This window comes from Mustela erminea, chromosome 3 (assembly GCF_009829155.1).
Source record: "Mustela erminea isolate mMusErm1 chromosome 3, mMusErm1.Pri, whole genome shotgun sequence".
Classification (NCBI taxonomy): domain Eukaryota; kingdom Metazoa; phylum Chordata; class Mammalia; order Carnivora; family Mustelidae; genus Mustela; species Mustela erminea.
Genome location: NC_045616.1, coordinates 14533541 through 14555716, shown reverse-complemented (window position 1 = coordinate 14555716; position 22176 = coordinate 14533541). Strand labels below are relative to the sequence as shown.

General features: G+C 48.8%; 2 protein-coding genes and 1 long non-coding RNA gene across 12 annotated transcripts in view; 1 reads left to right on the top strand and 2 right to left on the bottom strand.

The window, feature by feature from the left end:
• RUFY1 (RUN and FYVE domain containing 1) overlaps window positions 1-10387 on the top strand; it is a 66233-nt gene extending 55846 nt beyond the window's left edge. Inside the window, exons 14-19 of one of the 2 annotated variants that reach the window (XM_032335308.1) lie at window positions 444-573; window positions 2612-2706; window positions 4827-4875; window positions 5972-6049; window positions 9001-9042; window positions 9996-10387. In XM_032335308.1, coding sequence (XP_032191199.1) covers window positions 444-573; window positions 2612-2706; window positions 4827-4875; window positions 5972-6049; window positions 9001-9024 — 376 coding nt within the window. In that variant the 3' untranslated portion in view covers window positions 9025-9042; window positions 9996-10387. Of the gene's footprint in view, window positions 1-443; window positions 574-2611; window positions 2707-4826; window positions 4876-5971; window positions 6050-7126; window positions 7647-9000; window positions 9043-9995 lie in introns of those variants that run through there. The other variant, XM_032335307.1, reaches the window with a different exon arrangement.
• Window positions 7472-9530, bottom strand: LOC116585918. The gene is made up of 2 exons (XR_004283802.1): window positions 8347-9530; window positions 7472-8165 (listed from the first exon to the last, which is right to left on the bottom strand). It is a non-coding gene; the product is annotated as an uncharacterized LOC116585918 (long non-coding RNA).
• On the bottom strand, window positions 10161-19947 carry HNRNPH1 (heterogeneous nuclear ribonucleoprotein H1). Of its 9 annotated transcripts, none has more exons than XM_032335315.1 (14): window positions 19205-19329; window positions 18593-18721; window positions 17172-17327; window positions 16817-16960; window positions 15163-15301; window positions 14049-14227; window positions 13895-13966; window positions 13705-13838; window positions 13415-13550; window positions 12942-13001; window positions 12761-12850; window positions 12012-12104; window positions 11496-11545; window positions 10161-10894 (listed from the first exon to the last, which is right to left on the bottom strand). In XM_032335315.1, exons 2-13 carry the CDS (start codon window positions 18687-18689, stop codon window positions 11496-11498), a joined length of 1350 nt encoding a protein of 449 aa, XP_032191206.1. In that variant the 5' UTR covers window positions 18690-18721; window positions 19205-19329; the 3' UTR covers window positions 10161-10894. The 9 variants fall into 9 exon arrangements, with proteins under 9 accessions (XP_032191206.1, XP_032191207.1, XP_032191203.1 ...); XM_032335316.1 differs by having other exon boundaries at window positions 12791-12850; XM_032335312.1 differs by lacking the exons at window positions 11496-11545; window positions 19205-19329 and adding an exon at window positions 19841-19947.
• Window positions 19948-22176: the final 2229 nt, after the last annotated feature.

The window sequence follows — 22176 nt, the reverse complement described above, 5'->3', positions numbered from 1 at the left end:
TGTCCCAGGGCCACTCAGCTGGTGAGAGGAGTGCGGGAGCTTTCTCCTGCCCCCACTCCCGGCCTTCCAGTGGGAGCCGCCCCTGCGTTGGAAAAAGTAGAAGACATTTTGCAGTCTCTCCCCTCAGGTCTCCACCTTGGTAGAGGATCCCCCTGCTGTGGACCTAGTGTTTTGAGACCCTTCTCCTTTGTCTGCTCACGTGCTGTCGAGTGCACGCCCACTGCTCCCCCTGATGGGGTCCTGGTCTTCCCTCTGGAGGGGCAGGTGGCCCTGCCAGAGAGGGTGTGTGGGTTCCCTGCTCCCGTGACAGGTTTAGGTGCATGTGTGGCACTTCTGATTCCTGTCAATGCCCCATTTCCCGGGCAGAGAACTGGGTTGGACATTGTGCATTTTCCACACACCTCTCCCACTAAGACTAACTCGAGTTCATTTTGGGAAAACAGCTCGAGTCTAGAGAAAGAGTTGAAATCAGAAAAAGAACAGAGACAGGCTCTTCAGCGAGAATTACAGCAGGAGAAAGACACTTCTTCTCTACTCCGAGCAGAACTACAGCAAGTGGAAGGATTAAAAAAGGTAAGGCAGCTGTCGGGAGAGGGAAAGAGCTGCTGGCGTCTCCAGGAGCCCCGGGCCACATGGAGGCCCCTCAGCACAGCCAAAGCCACCCTGTGGGCCTCTGCTTGAGGCAGATGGTGTGTGCACACCAACCACTCAGGGAGCAGTGCAATGGGGAGAATAAAACAGGGAGACACCCCGCAGTGGCGGCAGTGGCCCGGGAACCATGCCAGGGAGACTGAGTCGAGGGACCAGCTCTCCAGCTGTGCGGAGAGGCGAGCAACGGACGGCTCAGGCAGACTGCAGGAAGCATGAGGGTCTGTCACGGTGAAGGAGCAAAGAGCAGGGCTGTGAGGCTGAGTCGTGGCAGACACAGGAGGAAGGCATTGGGAGCTGCCGCCGCAGGTGGGCAGACTGATCGCGGACCCCCGAAGACATGCAAAGGGATTTGGATCTGCTCTGGAACTCAGAAGGAAGCTGGCGGAGCCAGTTCATTTTAGGACAGTCCACCAGCTCCTGGGGGTGGGGGGGGGGGGCTCACAAGAGGGGAGCGGTAAGCACGAGCGCTTTCCGAGTGCCAGTCCACACCTTCCCTCAGAGTGGCTTGGCCACTCTGCCCAGGGTCAGGTATCCTGGTTCCCCAGAGCCATCCAGTCCTGGTCCTGGGCCACCCCTGGGAAGCCAAGTAAACCAAAAGCCTACCTCTCCCCTAGACGAGACCCGAGTCTTGTCTCTCCCTGGAGTCACCTCAGTCCTCTGGGGAAGGCGAGGCCTGGAACCAGTGGCAAAGCTTCAAAGAGTGCAAGGGGGTTGGGGACCCAGAGTGGGATCTTGGTCTTCTCACAGAACTAGGCCTCCCGGGGAACCCAGGCAGGCTGCAAGGTCTCCCCTGAAGGCAGGAGGTGCCCACAGTGCTGGTGGGAGCCAGCTAAGGCCTGGGCTGCCCCGGGTGTGTCTGGCCTCCGCAGCTTCTCCCGGTAGGACCGGCACACCATCCACACACCTGTGGAGGCTGGAGATTACATTGTGTTGAACATGGTGGTGGGTACTGCTGCGTGGTCTGAATGGGTGCACAAAGAGCCTTTGATCCACATGATTAGATGTGTGGGAACATGTCTAATAGCCCCTCCCGGGAGAGCCCAGTGGGCCAGGGGTGGAGACCACTGGGGAGGGGAGACATTCCTCAAGAGCTCTCAGTCTATGAGAGGGGAGGAAAAATGGAGGGCAGAAGAGGAATTCTAGAAAGCTCTGCATCTTGCCTTCTTTATTCCACTTCAAAATTCCACTTTGGTCAACAAATTGAATTGTACACACACCCCCCACCCCGCCTCCGCTCTGAAGTACACACGAGAAACAACACATGTGACATGGTCAGGGTGCCCTTGTGCTCTTGTGTCTCCAGGCTCTGGGGCAGAAGGCTTAGGGGGCAGTTGGGAGAGATGCGCCCACCACTCAGGCCTAAGCCCTGTTGCTACCCGTCATCCGCCCTGAACCCCAAATCGCTGTCCTGGGTCTTTGTCAGGGCCCTTGCCAGCTTGTGTTCTCAAGGGTCATTGGCCCCAGATTACAGTGTTTATCAGCATGCGAGCTTCACTTCCCACACACGCTCCTGGTCTCAGTGCATGAGCTCCCACATCCTGGCCTTCATCAGCCTCGTTCATTCATTCTCAAGAAGTTTCAACCAGTCCTTTCCAAAACGTTTATTCAAATGAGCCTTCACTGTGCAGGTGTCCCCCACTTCTGCATAAGGCTCTTCTGTGTGTGTTCTGAAGCTGTTCTCTGTTTACACAGCCTTTTAATAGCAACTCAGATGGGCAGGGGTTTCGTCGTCCTGTGCAGGTGACTGCTTTGCACATAGCTGTTCTCCTGTCCCATGTCACTGTCCCTTCTGCAGGTGCCCATTCTGGAGAAACATGCTAGTGAGAAGTAATCCATGAAATAACCCTGGCTTGAATGAGATTAACACAACAAAAACTGCTTTTTGCTCTTGAAAAACATTCTGACCTGCTTGTTGCTACAATTACATGAGTGTGTCAGGCCTCTGGTTGGTTGATTTTAGGAGCTGCGGGATCTCCAGGACGAGAAGGTGGAGTTGCAGAAGGTTTGCGAGGAGCAGGAACAAGCCCTCCAGGAAATGGGCCTGCACCTCAGCCAGTAAGAAGCCCGCCCCCCTCCCCTGCCACCTGCGTCATGACCACGGGACCTGGCCCCTGGCCAGAATCACATCAACCTGCCCAAACCAAGTTCTGCTGTTCCAGGGTGGTGGGGGGTTGTGGTCAGGCAGGAGGCCGGCCAAGTGTTCAAGGGCCACCCCCCGGGAAGTGAGGCTTTGGAGACACAGTGCCAGTTGAACTAATGAATTAGGAAGTCCCTTCTAGTGAGCCTTCCTGTTCACTAGATCAGCCTCTAGGACCTAGGCGAGTCAGGGGGACGGCAGCAGGGTGCTCGCTGAGCCCACAGTCAGACGAGGGGGCTTCCACCTGCTGTAGTGGAAGTAGTCACCACCTCCCCTTCTGGATATTTGTGCCTACCAGCATCTGTCTGTCTGTCCTGCTGGGTGCTACTGAAGGAGCACAGACCTCGGTCCTTGTCTCTACTTTGACCTGATAGCCCTCCCCGGGGTTCCCGTCCTGCCAGGTTGCTCTGGCCAGTCCGATAGGTCACACTGCAGATTGTAGAATTTGCTCATTTGTTTGATGCTTGTGTTTTCAGAGCCACTGGAGAGCTTTATTCTCCTTAGGAGTCAGGAGTCCTAGTTGCAGAGGGACAGAGATCCAACTCAGACTGTCTCAAGGCAAAAAAAGCTGTCGGGACTCAGTCTCTCCCTCCTCCTCTGCCATCTTGTCTGCTGCCCCCTCACTGGTGGCTGGCCCCTAGCAGAGTCTGTTCTGGCTTCTGCCCCAAACACAGTGACTAGGGAGATGGGGGTCCCGTGGGGCCTGTGACCAGAAGAGGTCCAGACACGGGGACCAACAGAGAAGTGGCTAGAAACACAATGTAGCAGCATGCATATCAGTCAGACTGGGCTGGGCTTGTGTTGAGGACTGTGACGTGGGCGGGGATCCCCAACGAGCTTTCTTGGTGCGTCCTCCCTGCCTCCTGCTCTCTTCTCTCGATCTTGCAAGCCAACACCAGGTGACAGAAGGACAGGGCTCTCCTCAGATCCCTCCACCAGCTAGACGCAGCTGCCCAGTTTCTCTCTCTGGGCAGCATCCAGATTCCCAGGTTTTCTTCTCCAGGTACCTGCCTGCACATTCAGGCTGCCATCTCGACCTGGGGTCCTCCAGTGTCTCCCCCCGGGCAGCTCCTAGTCCTGTCAGGCCACAGGCCTGTCTCTGAGCTGCTTGGGGTGGACCAAAGGCCCCCATGCTCAGTTTCCCAGTCCTCACCTGGAAATCTCATCTGTGTCTCAGACCCCTGCCACTTTGACCCTTCGGTTGATCCAGTGACAGTTTAGGCTGACATCACCCAGACTGCAAATACATAAAGTTTTCATTTTCTCTGGTTTAATTCCACCAGTGTAGACCATGCTCGGGCCTGTGTTCTAGGTGGACAAGTAAGTTCTTCCCCTAACAAGAATGGAGCAAGAACAAGTGAGCCTGTTGTCAGAGCAGGACTGTTCTAGAAGGAGCACGCAGTCCAGAAGGGGTGGGGGGAGCCCTGCAGATTCGGGTGCCTGCTGTAGGGGAGCCCCCGCGGCCCCTTTGGGCACATGCCCCACACAGGAATGGTGGCCCAGAGAAGCCAGGAACCTGATTTTTAGGAAATTACTCCTAATATTTAAAGATTTTATTTACCTATTTGACAGCAAGAAGGAAACACAAGCAGAGGGATCGGCAGAGGGAGAGGGAGAAGCAGACTCTCCACGGAGCAGGGAGCCTGACACGGGGCTCCATCCCAGGACCTCGGGATCACGACCTAAGCCGAAGGCAGACACCTAACAAAGCCACCCAGGCATCCCTTCCAATTTGTAAATGGTTGTAACTACTTCAAAGTCTTTTTAAACCTTGCAGGCTCAACAGTCTGTCTTGGGACCCTGTTTGGTCCACAGGCTCCACCTCAGAGCACAGCAGACGTGAGCCAACATGATGAGGTGACTCTGGGATGGTAAAAGGCAGAAAGCATGTTCTGGAACAGCTCCTGTGCAGGGCTGCTCTGTCCTGCTCCCGGTCACCCTCCCCAAGCCAGCTAGTCAGGCAGTGGCAGTGGGCTTGCCGATTTCGAGAGCCTCTCACAGCCATAAATCATCTTTATCTTTTTTTTTTTTTGATAAGGTCAAAGCTCAAGATGGAAGACATCAAAGAAGTGAACAAGGCGCTAAAGGTACTGGACTATTAACCCTGTCAGCCTCAGAACCCCTGCCCCCGGCTTAGAGAGCTCACGCTAATGCCCTGGGTGCCCAGGTTCTCCGGAGTCAGGGAAGGTTGTGCCCCAGAGGCATCCAAAAATGCTGCTCAGAGCCATGGGACCCGGGGACGGGTGACACTGACGGCGGCGGGGCCCAGCCAGGAGCCTTGGTGCTGATTCCGGCCTCTCGGCCCTAGTTGGGACAGTAGGCCTAGGTCACAGGTGCCCAAGTGAAGGGAGCGAGAAGTGGCTGAAGAAACCCAGGGATTTTTAAGCAGGGAGCATGAGACCTCTCCCTGCAGGTGAGGGGCCCGTTCGTGAGGATGCCTGCCACCCAGGGAAAGCAGGAACGTGTGGACTAGGTCACCCGGTGCGGGCACCAGACTGGCCTGCTGGGGAAGCAAACAGGAGAGGAGGGGGCAGTTCAGAGAGGAGGGACAGCCCACCTGCGATAGGGAAGTCCGCTCTCCGCTGGATTGGAGACCCTAGCACCCGCCCGGTCGGGGATGGTGGACTGTCCTAGCCACTTGCAGCAGACTGTCCTAGCCACTTGCAGCAGCCTGGACGTGAACTTGGCTGCATTCACTTCCCCTGCCTTGTATCTGGAAAACTTGAATGGAACTGCTGTGAGCAGCATGTTTTCCATCCCTGCCCTGCCCAGATGTGTCAGACAGCGACAGCCAGCAGCACCACAGGGATAAGCTGTCAGGCTTTGTGCCACAGCTTTTAAGATCACTCTGTCACCATGGCCACCAGATGCCAAGGAGCCAGAAAAGCTTATCAGGCCTTTGGCCCCTTTGGGCGCCCAGTCTCTCCGGCTGAGTAAATGGCCCATCCTGTCCTTTAGAAAGCTCTCCAGAGCCTCCGGTCCCACCTCCCCACATTGTGCTGAGGGGTGGGGGCTTAGCATGTGGACCAGGGCCTCCCAGCCCACCCCCCCCCCCATGCGATCTACAGCACCAGAGCTCCAGCCCCTCCAAAGACCCTGATGGTGGGCAATCAGAACATGGCTATGGGGCCATCAAGAGCCAAGCTGGAAAATGGAATTCTGTTGTGGTCTTTCCCCCCACAGGGCCATACCTGGCTGAAGGATGATGAAGCCACGCACTGTAAGCAGTGTGAAAAGGAGTTCTCCATTTCCCGGAGGAAGGTACATGGGGTGGCCCTGCACCAGCTCCCACACGGCCTCTGGGGAGGCCTTCCACCCTTCCCTTTTCCCGTGGGACCAGGGCCACTGCATGACCATGGCACTCACTGGTTTGCCGGCCCACATGGATGGCTTCCCAGCTTGTCCGTCCTTTCAAGGATGGGCAGATTTCTTTGGGAGTTGGAGCTGCTCACGTACAGAATATGAAGGTTCATTGTTAGCAACAGGACCAAAACCTGGTTAAATTAGGCAAAAACAATCCAGAGAAACTGTGGTTGACAGGTCTCAGGACAGGCATCCATGTGGCACCTAGAGCTCCCTGGCAACCTGGGCAGATCCCGTGCCCCCAGGGCCTCAGCCTCTGCCTTCCGGTTCCAGAGCAGGTCTTGCACCTGGCTTTGGGGCATTGATGGACCAGCTGGGCAGAACAGGAGCAGGACACAGATACCTAGCAAAATTGGAAACCTGTACAGCCCACAAAGTACCCTACCCCGCACCATGTGGCTGTGCATTCTCCCTGTCTGCGTCTCGTCAGGCCTCTCTGGAAAAGAAGGAAGACTCCACGATCCTGGCCTGTGCCTCACAGAAGGTCCAGAGGTGGAAACCGCCTCCTGAGGCGGCCTCTTGAGATCAGGCGCGTGTGCCCAAGGGCTTCTGGAGGTTGGGGCCTCACAGTCCCTGCACCTGAATGGCCTCGCCAGGGTCCTGCCTGTTGGCTACTGGCCAGTTGGCAGAAGCTATGTGGATGCTTGCCTCCACCTGGTCTCTTCCATGCCTAAGGCTTCTGCACTGCCTGCACAAAACCAGCCTCGCCCTGCAGGAGGCACTGGCCACGGAAACTTGAGTTTCCAGTAAGGGCAGGGATGACAGGGAGTGAAGCAGGGCTCTTTGTGCAGCAGTTTGGATAAGAAGCATTTTAGGGCCTTAACTGCACATCCTTTACCCACACTCTACATGGAGGAGCCAAAGTCTACAAGGACCTCTTACCAATGGACCCCAGCTTCTTGGGGAAGGATTTTAAGGGTGTTAGGCAAACAGAGGCACCTGGCCCACTCTGACTGCCTGTCTTATGTCCTTCAGCACCACTGCCGCCACTGTGGCCACATCTTCTGCAACACGTGTTCCAGCAATGAGCTGGCCCTGCCCTCCTACCCCAGGCCCGTGCGCGTCTGCGACAGCTGCCACACCCTGCTTCTGCAGCGCTGCTCCTCCACTGGCTCCTGAGCGTGGGAGGGGTCCCCGGGAGCTGACGGGGACTGACGGGGTTGGGCAAGTCTGCTGCCAGAGGGAATCGCAGGAAGGACTCCACTCCTCGCAGGGTCTGCCAGGGAGGCATGCACCCTTCCAGAGCATCTGGATCGAAACTCTTCCTTCTCCCTTGGCCGCATCACCAGCTTTGGCTCCCATGTAACTTCAGGATTTTGCTACTGTCATTTTTCACACAGTTGAGTGGTTTTCCAGCAGGTGCACTAGTGTAGTGAGCACCCCGTGCCCCTCTTCCCACCCCCCCCCCACACACTGTGCCTTCCCTGCTTCCAAGTCTGGCCATGTCACACCCTTGTGAATGCATCTCAAGATCTGCAATAAAATCCTTTATTTTTCACTCTGGTGCAGAAAATATCAGTCTCTGCAGGAGGCCTCAGACCTACCCCATGTCCCCCATGTCAGGACAGGCCATTACCTCCACCAGTAGGCACAGAGGAAGTGAGCTTACCTCCACTCGGCTCAGGTGTTCCATTAGCCACAGGAAGCTGACCCAGAGGACGACAGAGCTTCGTCTGGCGCACTCCAGGTGGAGATACCTGTGGGAAGCTACCTGCCAGGCAGCCATTTTTCCAAGCAGTGCTGGGACAGGCACTGGTCAGCTGTGGAAACCGACTCCACGCATGCTCACCCCCACCTGATGGGTCCAGGTCTTGAATGTTCAGGTGAAGGAACCAAAACTAGTGCCATAGTGCTGTCCAGACTAGTCTGTCTGTCCGTCTGTGGAGCCTTGGTGAACTCCCCTTGCTCACTGCCGAGTGCCTCACCCCTTCGTGGGCTTTGACCCACCGCCTGGCTCAGGAAGGTTAGGTCCCAGGATCTGTAGGCCCAGCTCCAAAGCCATCTTCCTTCTGGGCTGGTTTCCCCATCGAAGCAGGAAGAACATGGCATTAAGAGCAGCTGCCAGAGGCCCCCTCTCCCCTTCCGTCACTTCCTCTAAGCAGCTTTTTAAATCTCATCCAGGACCCAGCTTTTCCAAAAATGCTTAAACGTGCTGCTGCACTGCCCCCAGCTGGTCTAGCAGTAGAAGTCAGTACCTTGTTTTCAGTGCACCCAATTTGGATTCCAGCTTGCTGGGGAGCCTTAGGCAGGTCACTTCACCCCTGGGCCTTAGCGCTCATCTGCACACAGAAAAGCAAGCAGGAGACACCTGACTCCTAGACTGTTCAACTCCGTAAGTGGGATGTTTCCACCACTGTGCTCAGTGCTCTTCCCTGTATCATAACCAGTTTTCTTTTCCCCTCCCTTCCCCACCCACAAGCAACAGATGGCCAACAGGTATCCCTCTGCCTCGAGGAACCAAGTATTTATTTAGCTGCTTGAGACAGAACTTTTCTCCTCACACATCAGACATGCCCCTGGACTTTGGAATCCTCAGGCTGTGGTCTGACAATCTTTCTGAGTACTGAGGAACCACAGATGGCCAGGGGCAGTGCTGCTCAAGTGGACATGCACAGGGCCATTACCCAGGGACAGGGATCACGTGAGAACATGAACTCCCAGCAGCATCTGGAGGTTCTGGTCCTGGCTAGCAAGCGCGCCCAGGAGGTTCTTAGGTCCACAGAGCACGAGGTTCCAATGCACCAGAATGGCCCCAAGACTCACTCTGCAGAAGCCGCATGGTTCTGCTCTCACTCAGTCTTCCTCCCCACGCCTCTAGTTAACAGTCCCTTCTCCTCTTCCACCAACAGGCCTTTTCTCAACACAGATATTAAAGAAGCTGAAGGACCCAGGTAAGGAAACCTCCTGGGGCCTTCTCAACATGCAACATGTCAGTTCCACAGACCCTGAGCAACACTGCCAAGATCCCAGGGGCAGTTCTAGGTCGAGAACACAGCTGAAGACCAAACGCTCAGATGTGCCTCCCAAAACGGGTGCTCTAAACCAGAAGGACACGTGCCAAATCTAACCCTCCTGTACCCCCAGCCCCACTGCAGGCCATTCCCCTCCACCACGCAGGAGAGCAGTGCCCCCAGGCGTGCCGAGGCCATGAAGCAGGGCAGGGTCTGCAGGGCCCCTGTGGCACATGCTTGTGCAACACTGCCATGTACAGACACGTAGAAATCTCACCCAAGATCAAAGGGGAGAATCTTCCGAGTACTGTCCAAGTGAAAAACGGATTCAGATCCTTAATCTGGCTTATTAAGCTTCAGTCTTTAGTAGATCTACTGAAGGGACTTTGGAGATGACCTTTTAAAGGTGCTTCATGCCAGCTACTCAGAGGTCTACCAAAACAAATGGATTTCAATTACTGAATTAAACTAGTCCTTGCTCAGAAATGCAACTTGGTAGTCTACCTCAGACACTGTAAGGAATGAATTCTGCCCGAAGTAGACCTGTTCTTTAGTAAAAATAGGACCAAAAGACTCTATTTGAAAGCCATTTATAAGCTAGCTCCTAGAACCCTCCCCCATGCTCCATGTAAGCAAAACTTCAGAGGCGCCACTGGAGTGGGAAGATCACCTACCTAGTGAGTTCCCCCCACCTTGCCTCTGGCACTCCCTTCTCAGCCATGCCTGCCACGGGCCTCTGGGGACATGCAGATCATGCAGTAGAATAGTGCCACCTCTCCCTGGGTTTTGTGCAAGCGCTTAGCAGTCAAAAGGACTTTGGGTTAGGTCCTGTGCAGCCAGGCCAAACACACAGCCCTTCCACAAGGGCCCCTAAAACCTACGTTTACCTTCAGTCGCACCGGAGGGAAGAGGAGTCGGCCGACATCTACACAACAGCCTCGGCTGCCGAGCCTCTCTGCCACGGCCAGAGATGTGGGCCACTGTCACCTATGCCCCAGGCAGGAAGAGAGCACCAAGAAACAGTCCACATGACACTGAAGCACAGACAAGACAAAGTGCAGTTTTTAAAAGGAAGATTTATTTGACAAGTTTCACTTAGCGCAATACACCTAAAAGGAAATCACGATACAAGGAAAGGTTTAAATCAAGGCCTCAGAATTTCATACAAACACCAAGACCAAAATCCTAACGTATGGTGTTGCGTCTCAAAGTCCCCCATTAACTTAAAAAAAAAACTTCAACTTACGTGCCTTAGAGGTTATTAAATGAAACTAGAATTAACAAACATGCCAAATGTGTTCACTTTTAATTGTAGACACAGCTCCTATATTGAGTTTTACAAAAAAAGCATGTCTTTCAACATGCATCCCAACAGTGTTCAATGTAATGTAGAAGAGCAACATTTAACATAATTCAACTGCTTTAACCTAAATACACTTGCTGCTTAAGTACATCCTACAATAGAACTAGAGAAAAAGCTGAAAATTGTTTAACAGTTATAGTTTACTCAGCTGTTACATCCTAGATGTGTTCAAAAATACTGAACCTTAAGTCTTTTAAAACAATCCTGATTTCCACTTAGAGTAAGCATCAATCACAAGCTTGTATTGCAAAACTGTTAAACTTTGTTTCTTTTAAAAAAACAGTGACCAAGAGTCAGTGATCAGGATCAGTTACATTCCCCATCCACCACTCATACTGGACATGCTAGACATCCCTCCCATTCCGTTCACGCCCACAGATGCTCGGCTTCCGCTACTGTAGTAGCTGCTGTTCACTGCTCCTTGGCTGCCTGCAGAGAGAGCAATGCGACAAGTCAGCAGAACCATCAGATCATCAGCCAAATAAAATATAGCATTCCAAGAAAAAGTTTAAAAAGTATACGAGTACAAATGGCTGCTGTCCAAGTGGCGAGAAGCATGTTTGGGAAAGGGGACTCCCGACTCCAAACAAGTCTCAATTAACCCCTTTTCTCTGCAGTACCAACTTGCCAGACTCTTGTGCTACCATTTAATTGGATGCTTCAGGATCAACATAGAAAATTAAGTTTAAAGGAAAACTAGTGTTTTTCAAAAATTGCAAAATTACTTCATGTTGTTTTTAAAGCTAAGCAAGGCATTTTAAAAAAAAATTTACCATAAACATTCACAATGTGTCCATCGAATGGCATATATATGAATAGGGAGGACAGGGGCAGTCTCTTGCTTTTCCTACTGATGGTGGGCAGGGAGTGAGACGACAAAAGTTGGGACTAAAGGCAACTCACTGTGCCCAAAATGGCAGCCTCCATGGAGTTAAGTCAGAGCCATTGACTGCTATAGAAATAGTGTTATTACAACATATCAGTATTTGCTATTGGGAATTTAAATTATATTTTTTGAGAAAATATTTACCTATGCAATGTTTGATTGAAAATCACTGGAGTTTTCCTGTAAAACTTGGTCTGCAAAAGGATTTTGTAGGGTAAGACTATAATACCAAAATCACCATTCTTTAGACCAATTGAAAAAAAAAATAAAAGTAAAAGCAATCCTAGGATAAAACTGACTAGTAAATACGGTCCTAAACCCAACCACCATTCTACTATTTAAAAGTCTCCCTCCATCTAAAATGGATTTAATGCTAATCAAAAGACAGAAAAAAAAAAAATCAACAGTTTAATTTTTAAATAAATGGAGGCAGATGTTTGCTGGCTCGACATTATTCCAAGTTGCAATGACTAGTTTTAATATATAGAACACTTCCCCCTCCCAATGATTGGTGCTGAAAATTAAGCTATCAAGAACAAAAGTTACATTTGGATGAAAAGCAAACATTAACCCAGTTTCGCCAAAAAGGTGCCTGCATATTCCCCAAACTAAAGAAACCTCCCTAAAACTTATTTCAAGTACACAAAAAAACACACTTACCATATCCACTCATGCTGCTCTGGCCACCATAGCCGCCTCCATAACCACCACTCAGCTGCTGACTGGCTGGGCCGCCGTAACTGGACTGGTTTGCTGTTAAGTTAAGAGAACATTAGGACCTTGTTCCATATGTAATGTGGTACCTGGTGGTACCGGGCTTGTTAATTCTAAGTCTATGATTTTTCCAGTCTTGACCTGATATCACTACAACCCTCTGCCTCCTTCTGCCTATTGCCTATGACCAAACTACCTTTCTACCCATATAAACTAAACAAACATTTATAAACCAAAAGGCCAACAGTATGCACATCAGCAGGACTAAATCCACAATTCTCTAAGTAGAGGCATTTTGAGAACACCTTAGGATACTGCTTAAATGGATTTAGTGGGGTTTTCCCCCCATAATTTGAAAGGTCATACACAGGCTATCACTGAATACCTAATTATGCCCAATTAACCATGCCCAAAACTTTACTGACCTTGTGCTTTTAACTAAATATTCATTTTAAACTTCTACTTCATACTTAAGACAATTCACTAGTTTCTGCAGTCCCCTCCCCCAAAACACTAGTTATCTAAACAGTTTTAACTGGAAAAAATTTAAATAAGCCAGACACAAAATTCAAATTGAAACCTCTTTGCTTAACTTAATTATGCTAAACTCATTAAAATATAAATTAACTTAACTTACATAATCGACTTATATAGATATAAACGTTTTGGTTTTTAAAAAAACTAACGATATTTACACAAGCCCATGCCTCCCATCATTTGGCTACCATAAGCACCACCGCTTGCTCCTGCTGTAGAATTCAAGAAGAGTTCTACATATCTGTGTTCTGAAATGAGAGAAAAGGCATACAAGGTTAGCTTAAAAAAAGACACTAAAGTGATATTTACACAAACCCATGCCTCCTAGCATTTGGCTACCGTAAGCACCACCGCTTGCTCCTGCTGTAGAATTCAAGAAGAGTTCTACATATCTGTGTTCTGAAATGAGAAAAAAAAAAGTTTGAAAGTGTTTGTTGGTGAAAGAGAAGATAAGCACTTAAAGTTCTTAAACAATATGTGAATTTCAATACTTTTGGTAAAAAAAAAAATAATAATTCTAGCTGCTTCTCAGCTGATTACACTGGTTTCAAAGACCAGCCTTCTGATTTAAACATTCACCTAAATTGCTTTAAGTTTGCCAATTAAGGATATACTTCAAAGACCAGGTTATCACAAACCCCTTTTCACAATCACACTAATTTCTAAAACCCACATGCTTTTTCAACACACACCAAAAAACTAATCCATTGTTGGAGAATGCATTTTTCTCATATATCCTTACTATTTATCACAAACCTTGGTCACTCAACCATCTGTTACAGAGACCCCAAGATACTTAAAACCACACTTACGCATATTTGCTTTGTCTTTTGACATCGCGGCCACAGCATCTTCATGAGTCGCAAACTCGACATCTGCTTCACCAGTTACTCTGCCATCAGGACCAATTTCAATATGTACTCTCACAGGGTTGAGCGGTGAAAAAAACTAAACACAAGGTATTTCAGAGAACGAAGTCAAAGATCTACCATTACAAAAAAGCACAATTTATAACCTACTGTTTCACTTACTTAGATTTAGATTAACCACATTTTTACTGCTATCCTGAACCAGACAACTGGTAAATTTATCCTACACTTACATTGTAAATGTCGTTCTCAGTAGCTCTGTAAGGTAATCCCCTCATGTGTACACAATGTCCTGTTGTGCTCTGGAAAGTAGAGCCACCATCCCCATATCTGTGATCAGACATTCCTGAAAAACAGTAATTGAGGTCTAGATTGACGAGAGTGTAAGCATCCTTCAGTTGAGAAATTCAATTCTTACCTTACCTCTTCCAAATCTATCCGACCCAAATCCATAGCCATCATTATAGCCATTATAATCATCATAGCCTCCATAACCTGAAAGACAGTAAGTACAATCAACCAAATGAAAACAGTTACAGGAGAACAGATCTAATGATGCCTGCATGTCCTCACGTACCTCCACCATAAGCACCACGCCTCATCCGTTCAAAGCCAGCTCCCCTGCCAATGCTGTTATACCCTCTGCCAGCTCCAGGTCTGTCATAGGGACCTGGCCGCTGCATGGCCATAAGCTTTCGTGGTGGATCATAGTGAGTTCTAACTTCAGCTCGACTGCTCTTAAAGATTTCGATATACCTAAAGCATTGTTCATGAGGGAAGGGGAAGGGGAAGGGAGAGAGAACATTAGTCCATTTCATACAAGTATTTAGTTACACAAGAAAACAATGTAGTCATAGCCATGAAACTGACTAATATTTAAAGCCAGATTTCTTATATTTGCATAGGCAATGACCAGAAATTCACTCAATTGTAAGATTTAACGTAAAATTCATAGAGTAAAACTCACTCCTCGGAGGCAGAGAGCCCAACCTTAGGGGTAGAGGAGTACTAGAAATAAATTTCTTAGGAGGGAAAGAATTCCACTCAACTTTCAACATTTCAGGTCTTAAATCCATTGGCCGTATGTATAGCAAGTGGGCTAAAAAGCCAGCCTCCACCAACAGTCTAGCCCACACTACACATTTCCTTTCGCCAATAATACCCCAGGCCTATGCTTTTAGTAGGAATCAGCATAGGTAAGCGCATGCTTCAATGAAAAATAGTCACAAGCAAAGAGAATAAAACCTTTTGTGACAATTTCTTGAAAGCTATGCTTATTAATACATATGCAGAATATTTATACAGCAAGAAAGTTTGTTGCATTTCAACTTTAAAAACAAGATCAGAAAGTATCACATTTTCTTATGGTAATATTAATTTACTGGGTGGGTGTTATTACAGCTAAAGCCAGGTTTGCATTAACATTTGTTTAAAGCCATAGTCTCTCAACTCTACTGTTTAGAATTAGGAATCTTGCAATATTGTCAGGGAGGTCAAATTAACTGGGGACAATTTTAAAACCTAAACTTTCATCTCAATGCATTATGGGACTTTACACAGAAAATTTGAAAATTGTGGCAAAATATTAATTGGGACTAGAAAATAGAGTTCTTCCTTCTAAGCAGAGAGAATATGGATTTAACTGTTTACCATAAGAAAAGTGACAAATCCAACCAACCATCCATCCCCACCTGTGCCCTATTCTTTCCTTGTGTTTCTTTAGAGCCTTTTCAGCTATTTCCTGTGAAGCAAACTGCACGAAGGCCTCCCCCGTACTCCTCCCCTGGAAGTCCACCGGCAATGTTATCCCATTTGGCACGATTTCCAACCCTTCAACCCAAGGACAAATAACCCCAGTAGGGGGGCAATATTAACATCACAAGCCCAGAAATGATTCTTCTTATAGCTTTAAATAAACCAGAATTTTAACTTTAGGCGAATGGTATGTTTTCAACAAGTACTCTTTACATATGCATTGTAGTAATATGAAGTTCCATTATTACAAAGTATAACTCAATTCTTAACACACCCCATGGCATAGTATGTAAAAACAAAACAAAAAAAAAACAAACAAAAAACACTTGAAACACAGGATGCATTAAGAATTCAACAATTAACACTCTAATCTATGCAAAATAATGTTGAGAATTACACAAGAATTTAATCAAGTTTCAAGCATTAAAATACAACAGTTACTAAACTTAAAACACACCTTTTACCTCATTTTATATTTCAATGTTTTAAGTTAGTGGAACTTCAACTTTTAAAAAAAATTACACATTTAAACATTTTATATACAAATTGAAACATTGCTTTAAGTCATATAATTGACAAACATACAATCTAAACTTTTCAACAAACAACTGATCTACACAGCACAATCATGCACTCTTATGCTCTAACAGTAGTTATGATTCACTTCTGGAAATTCCGTCTATGAAAAATCCTTTCCGTGGATACATTCCCAAGCTTACAAAAAGGGCTTAAAGCACTTTCCTAGAAGATATGAAATTATGTTCATATTTAACGTTGACAGATAGCATTCAATTCTCACCAATTTAGACAAAAACAATCAGAACAGACTTGATTTCAAAAATTCTGGCAAAATATTAGGACTTGATACATATCTAAGATTTTATCACATACTACACTGAACCATGAAAGGATTTGTTCTTAATTCCACTTTATCACATTAATATAGTTACTTAAAATAAGATTTAACATTCTGCTAAACATGCAATTTTATCAGCTCTTCAGCATAAAAACATTCAAATACTTTAGGCCCAGAATAATTTCAAAACACTTAATGTATTTCAGATACTTAGACTATATTCAAACTACTCCTACATTAGACTGACTTTTAGTAAGTTCATATAATTCCCTGTCTAAACCAATCCTAAAAGTTTTTTTTTCTCCCACAAATAGAATCAGACCATTAGAGATTTCTGGGCCCATGACCCAATGTGTCCTAAGACACAGGCACTTGCCAGAAGTAACAACCTGATACTAATCTAACGTTAAGGGATCTTACCTTTACCTTGAAGTACCTTGCTGAACAGCATTGTGAGGAAAGTAGTTAAGCTGTTGAGGACAATCCTCAAAGATCTACTCTGAACTACAAACACTAAATACAAGCAAAGTTAGCATTTTGGAAGTACTTAATTTCCACCTTTAAGATGGGCTTAAATTATTTGAAGGTCTCCAGGAAGAAGAAAACATTTAATTCATCTGCATATACTCATACCTGTTTAAGTATCTAAGCTAATGGACTTTAAGGTCTATTAAATCACATGTTGCCAGAAGCTAGCCAGAACTCACTGCTCAGCATCAAACACAACTACATACCTGAGAAGAACTGAACAATTTCTTCCTTGCTACATCCAAAGGGGAGTCCTCTAAGCCGTACAAAGCCATCATTGGCCGTGTCGGGACTATTTGGACCAGTATGCTTCAACACCCAATCCATTTCAACGTTGTTTGACTTGAATACTGAAAAAGGTGCTTAGAATTAGTCAATTTTGGAAAGTTAGAGAACAAAGTTCAGACTTCCTGGGTCTTTAGATAATCTAGGAAGAGCTGCCATAAACTCCCTTAGCTGACCATTTCCATGCGGTCAAATACCTAAAATTCAGAAGGGGTAAGATAGAGCTCTATGTGTTTAATATTTTATTTACTGTTACTAGGGCAACATAAATCAAACCTTCAACATATCTGTGTCCCATAGTTTCTCTGTCTTTTTTCAGGGCCAATTTGACTTCATCTTCTGATTCAAGTTCAACAAAAGCCTCGCCACTCGGTCTGCCTTCTCTGGTGTAGATGAAACGAATACCTTGAGCCCCATTTTGAATTTTGCAGTCTGGAAAGAAAACAACCGTTAATACAGAATTTAAAACTAAAAAACCACCTCTGGGTGATACAGATGAAACGCCTGTTCACTTCTCTGCTACAAAGCAAGCTACCACAAAGCCTAGATTGACTGTAGTACCAACTCCCAGGGCCGCTGTCCAGTACTTAAACCGTATCTTCCCCCAAACGTTCTTATTCCCTGGACACCTTCCCATTGTATTGGATTTTCTTCACACAATTTCTTATCAAAGTTATCTCCAAGTCCTCTCCATTGAACATCCAAGTCTGAATTTCATTTTATGCCATTTTCTGAGTCTGATTTCAAGTTTTGGTCTGGGGCACTTGATGGTTTTACCGTACTAGCAGCAACATACAATCTCTCCTGCAAATCTAAATAACAGGGCCCATACTCACCTAAAAGGGGATCAATGTTAGCAAGCTAAAATGCTCCAAGCTGCACAGCTGAAGCCAAACCCAGTCTTGCTCACTGCAAGGTGGCTTCCAGTGTACCTGGTTCTCGTTTTACACGTCGTTTTCTGTTACCAACGCTAAATTCAGATTGTAAGTCAATCCTACAAGTGTCCTTCCAAAACCTGTAAGTTTCTACCAAATATAGCTGTATCACTCTAAACTCACACTAACAATGTGGACAAGGACATTTTGGTAAAAATTATTCAGGAAACCTGCATACTGGAAAGAAGCTACGTGGACAAGTGAACTTCCCTGGGCTGCAGTGTCCTCAACTGTGAGCCAGATCAAGAACTAGTGGAGCAAGAACTCTTCACAATTACCCTACCTGGATCAGGAAAATTTTTTGAAATTAGTAACATTTCAACTTAAGTCAAAAGCCCCGCTTCGGGTACATACATAAACTGGAAAGTTGCTGAACTTTAAGGATTCGCAAAAGGTTATTAGCATTATCTGCCCAGTTAACTGGACAACTTTCCCAAGATGGAGAAAAATCCCATTTATCCTTCAGAAAAGACAGCCGTAGGAAGACGGGTGCTTACGGGTAGGCAAAGAGGACAAAAAATCCGCCGGAGAGGCCGTACTCCCCCCACCCCCCACAGGGCTCGGAGGGCGGGCGGGCGGGGCTTTCGCAATTTCCATTGCGTAACAGCGGACGGCCAGGCGCGAGCCACCCAGCGGGAACGTCTGCCGCCCGCGCCCCGCCAGGGGGCGCCCCGAGCCCGGCCCGCCCGCCCGCCCCCCGGCCCTACCTCCCGCCCGCCGGCCGGCTCCAGCAGCGAACTCCCGCCTCCGCTTCAAACTCACCGGAGAAAAAACGCTGCACTTCATCTGCCGAGCAAGACCAGGGCAAGCCCCGGACCTTCACCACGAATCCCTCTCCGCCTTCGGTGCCCAACATCATCGTCTCCTAATGCGTCCTGGCGTCCACACAAACTGCAAGCCGGGGGACGAGCGTCAGACCGGGAAATGGGGCAAAACAGACTGGCCCCCGCCCTCGAGCCGCCCGCCCGCCCGCGGGGCCCGACGAAGACCCGAGCCCGTGCGGACGCCCGAACCCCGGCGATACCAACACTCAACACCCGTCCGGCCAGCGGCCGGGCCCCCGAGGCCACTCTAGACACCAGGGGCCGCTGCCCCAAGCCGAGGGGGCCCTGGCCTAGCGCCAGCGTGGAGGCAAGGAAATGGCGGCGGCCGCTTCCGCTCCGCCTCCTCCGACATCTCACACAATAGAGTCGACGCGGCCTGCAGGCCTCGGCGGCCCCGCCGCTACTCAGCCTGCTCTTCCTGGCTCCAAGCGGCAGCCCTCACCTTGCCAGGGCCCCCCAGGCTCTACAGAGTTCTGGGGGCAGGCAATCCTTGCAAAAATGGCACCCTCGGGGACCCCTGGCCGGCAAACACAGAGCGACAAACACTTACCTGAACACACGACTTCGGCGTGGCTGAGAAGAAATGGCCAGCAAGCGCCTGCGCAACCTAAATAAGGCCCTTTGAACAAGCTCTGCGCACGCGCAGCTAGGTGCCCGCACCGCCCCCTTGAGTCACACAGAGCTGAGACGCATGCGTAATTTCAGGAGCCGGGCCCCTCCAGCCAGCGCACTATTTTGCACATGCGTTTTGGGCTCATTCCCCTCCCACCTCCATAAACCCCGCTGGGCCTTTTTGCGCCTGCGCCAACCCGCGATTATTGAACTTGGAGCCTCCGCGGTTTAGGATTTAGTTTCATGCGCATGCGTCTTCTTTCAAACCGTTCTGTCGCCTTACCCGCCAGAGTGGGGGAGGGGAATGGCGGCAATCAGTTCCCCGCGGCGGCCGTATGTAAGGCAGTCCCCAGCTCTGGGTTGTGGTGAGGAGGACGTGTTCCTGCGCTTACCCTAGCCCATTACCCGCGCTCTGGGCGGACCTGAAGAGACAGCCGCTCCCGGCCCTGGCGCCGCCTGTACCCCATTTCTCCGCAGAGCCAGCCCCTGACCACTTGGGCCTCTCCTTGGGGGTGGGGGGGGGCCTGTAACACCAGGAGCACGTCCGAGCCGCGTATGCCCCCACTCCCCTTACCTGCCACCGTCGGGCCTGGGGCCCGGACCCGCGCGGGGTCCCCGTGCCTCAGTCCTGTACCCCGCTTTTGCCCTAACGAACTCGTACCCCGCGACTCCTGCTGCGGCGCCCCGGGGTAGGCGGGCCCTAAATGCCGCGGGGCGCTGGCACGAGAAGGGGTGGCCGGATGCCGCGTCCCGCTGCGCCTCGTGAGCGCCAGGCTCCGCTCGCCGCAGCGGGTTCCCGCTCAGTTCTTCGAGTCGAACTAGGTACCGCCCGGTCCGTTTCCCGGGCGGAGACACTGGGAGGATGACCCCGGGTCTCCTCGTGTGCGCATGTGGCACAAGATGAGTGAGGTTCGCGAGTCCCACCAGCACTGCGGAAAAACGACCCGCCTGTCCTCTCCCGCTCAGGCCTGATGGACACGGGCCCTAAAACAGCTCAACAATAAGGTAGCGTGGGACAGTTCTCGAGGGCCTCTCTGAATGCCGCCATGGAAACTTCCAGGCGCCGCGTGTCCCTGCCGAAGTGCAACGGTCTGGAGTCCGAAAACAGTTATGATGTCGGGGAAATAAAAAGGGATGGTGATCCAAGATAGGATCCCAGAGGTAGGGAAGGGCCCGATCTTGAAAAGCTCTTCACCGGCTATTTAGGTCTGGGCAAGGGTGTTAACTCCCAAATGCAAAGGAGCACTAGGAGCTATTTGTAAAGGAACAGGCAGGGTTAATCATGCTGCCTGCCCTTGGATGAAAACAGAGCTAGAAGAAATCACCATGATGTGGGACTCCCGAATCCCAAGCAGACTGAGAGTCCAGCACGGATCTCTGCGTGATTCAAAAGTAAGGACAACACTTTTGCTCCTGGATGGTCTCTCCAGGATATCACAAAGACACCTCCCAGAAGTTTCTTCTTCTTCTAATTTTTTGTTTTAATTGAGGTATAATTAACATCCGGAGGTATCTTCTTAATAGGTCATAGCTGTTGAGAGTTCTGGTCTTAACTAAATGACCAAGGAATACCTGACCCCCTTGGTAATGCATTAGAAAATCATGTTTTGACCTTTTGACAATATGGCCACACTCCTAAGATGGTATTTATCCTATTTTTTTATATAGTTTCGTGGGATTTTCTTCCATATAATGAGAATGGGGGTACCTGGCTGGCTTGGTTGGTGGAGCATGTGAGTCTTGATCTTGGGCTTGTGGGTTTGAGCCCCACATTGAGTTTAGAGATTACTTTAAAAACAAAAATCCTTGGGGTGCCTGGGTGGCTCAGGTCATGATCTCAGGGTCCTGGGATTGAGCCTTGCATCCGGCTCTTTCCTCAGCAGGCAGCTTGCGTCCTCCCTTGCTCTCTGCCTGCCTCTCTGCCTACTTGTGATCTCTGTCTGTCAAATAAATAATCTTTTTTTTTTTTTAAAGATTTTATTTATTTATTTGACAGAGAGATAGAGTACAAGCAAGCAGAGAAGCAGGCAGAGAGAGAGGAGGGGAAGCAGGCTCCCCGCTGAGCAGAGAGCCCTATGCAGGGCTTGATCCCAGGACCCTGGGATCATGAACTGAGCGGAAGGCAGGCTTTAACCTTCTGAGCCACCCAGGCACCCCTCAGTTTGACTTCTTTAGTGATCTTTTGGATTTTATTAAATCTATCAGCCCTCAGCCACAGCTACCCCAAATATTTTTGTTTGCTTCAGAAAAACAGAATAAAACCTGTTTTTCTTCTATCTTCTAGAAGATTCTACCTTCTACCTATTTTAATTATTTTTTTCAGACTTACTTATTCTAGAGATAAGGCATGAGTAAGGGGCAGAGAGAGTGGGAAAAGGAATCTCAAGCAGACTCTGATGAGCAGAGCTGACTTGGGTCTCAATCTTTTTTTTTTTTTTTTAAAGATTTTATTTATTTATCAGAGAGAGAGGGGGGGAGAGAGCGAGCACAGACAGACAGAATGGCAGGCAGAGGCAGAGGGAGAAGCAGGCTCCCTGCTGAGCAAGGAGCCCGATGTGGGACTCAATCCCAGGACGCTGTGATCATGACCTGTGCCGAAGGCAGCTGCTTAACCAACTGAGCCACCCAGGCGTCCCGGGTCTCAGTCTCATGATCCTGACTGAGATCATGACCTGAGCTGAAACCATGAGTCGGACAATTAACCAACTTCACCACCCAGGAGCCCCTGTTTTAATATTTAGAAACAAGGACGTTTTTAATTTTGATGAAGTCAAAGCCATGGATACTTTTTTTACCTTTTCTATTTTACTTTCTTTTATCTTTTTTCTTTAAATGTGACAGCTATGTAATCTTTTTTTAAAAGATTTTATTTATTATTCATTTGGGGGGACATAGAAAGAGAGAGAGAGA

What these genes read in the sequence shown, in the direction of transcription:
- HNRNPH1 (XM_032335312.1), bottom strand. Translation starts at nt 18,689, where the DNA reads ATGATGTTGGGCACCGAAGGCGGAGAGGGATTCGTGGTGAAGGTCCGG. An exon ending in GGGACACAGATATGTTGAAG is followed by an intron (nt 16,961 to 17,171) that starts GTTTGATTTATG and finishes CACCTTTTTCAG; the next exon opens with TATTCAAGTCAAACAACGTT. An exon ending in AATTGTTCAGTTCTTCTCAG is followed by an intron (nt 15,302 to 16,816) that starts GTATGTAGTTGT and finishes CTTGGGTTGAAG; the next exon opens with GGTTGGAAATCGTGCCAAAT.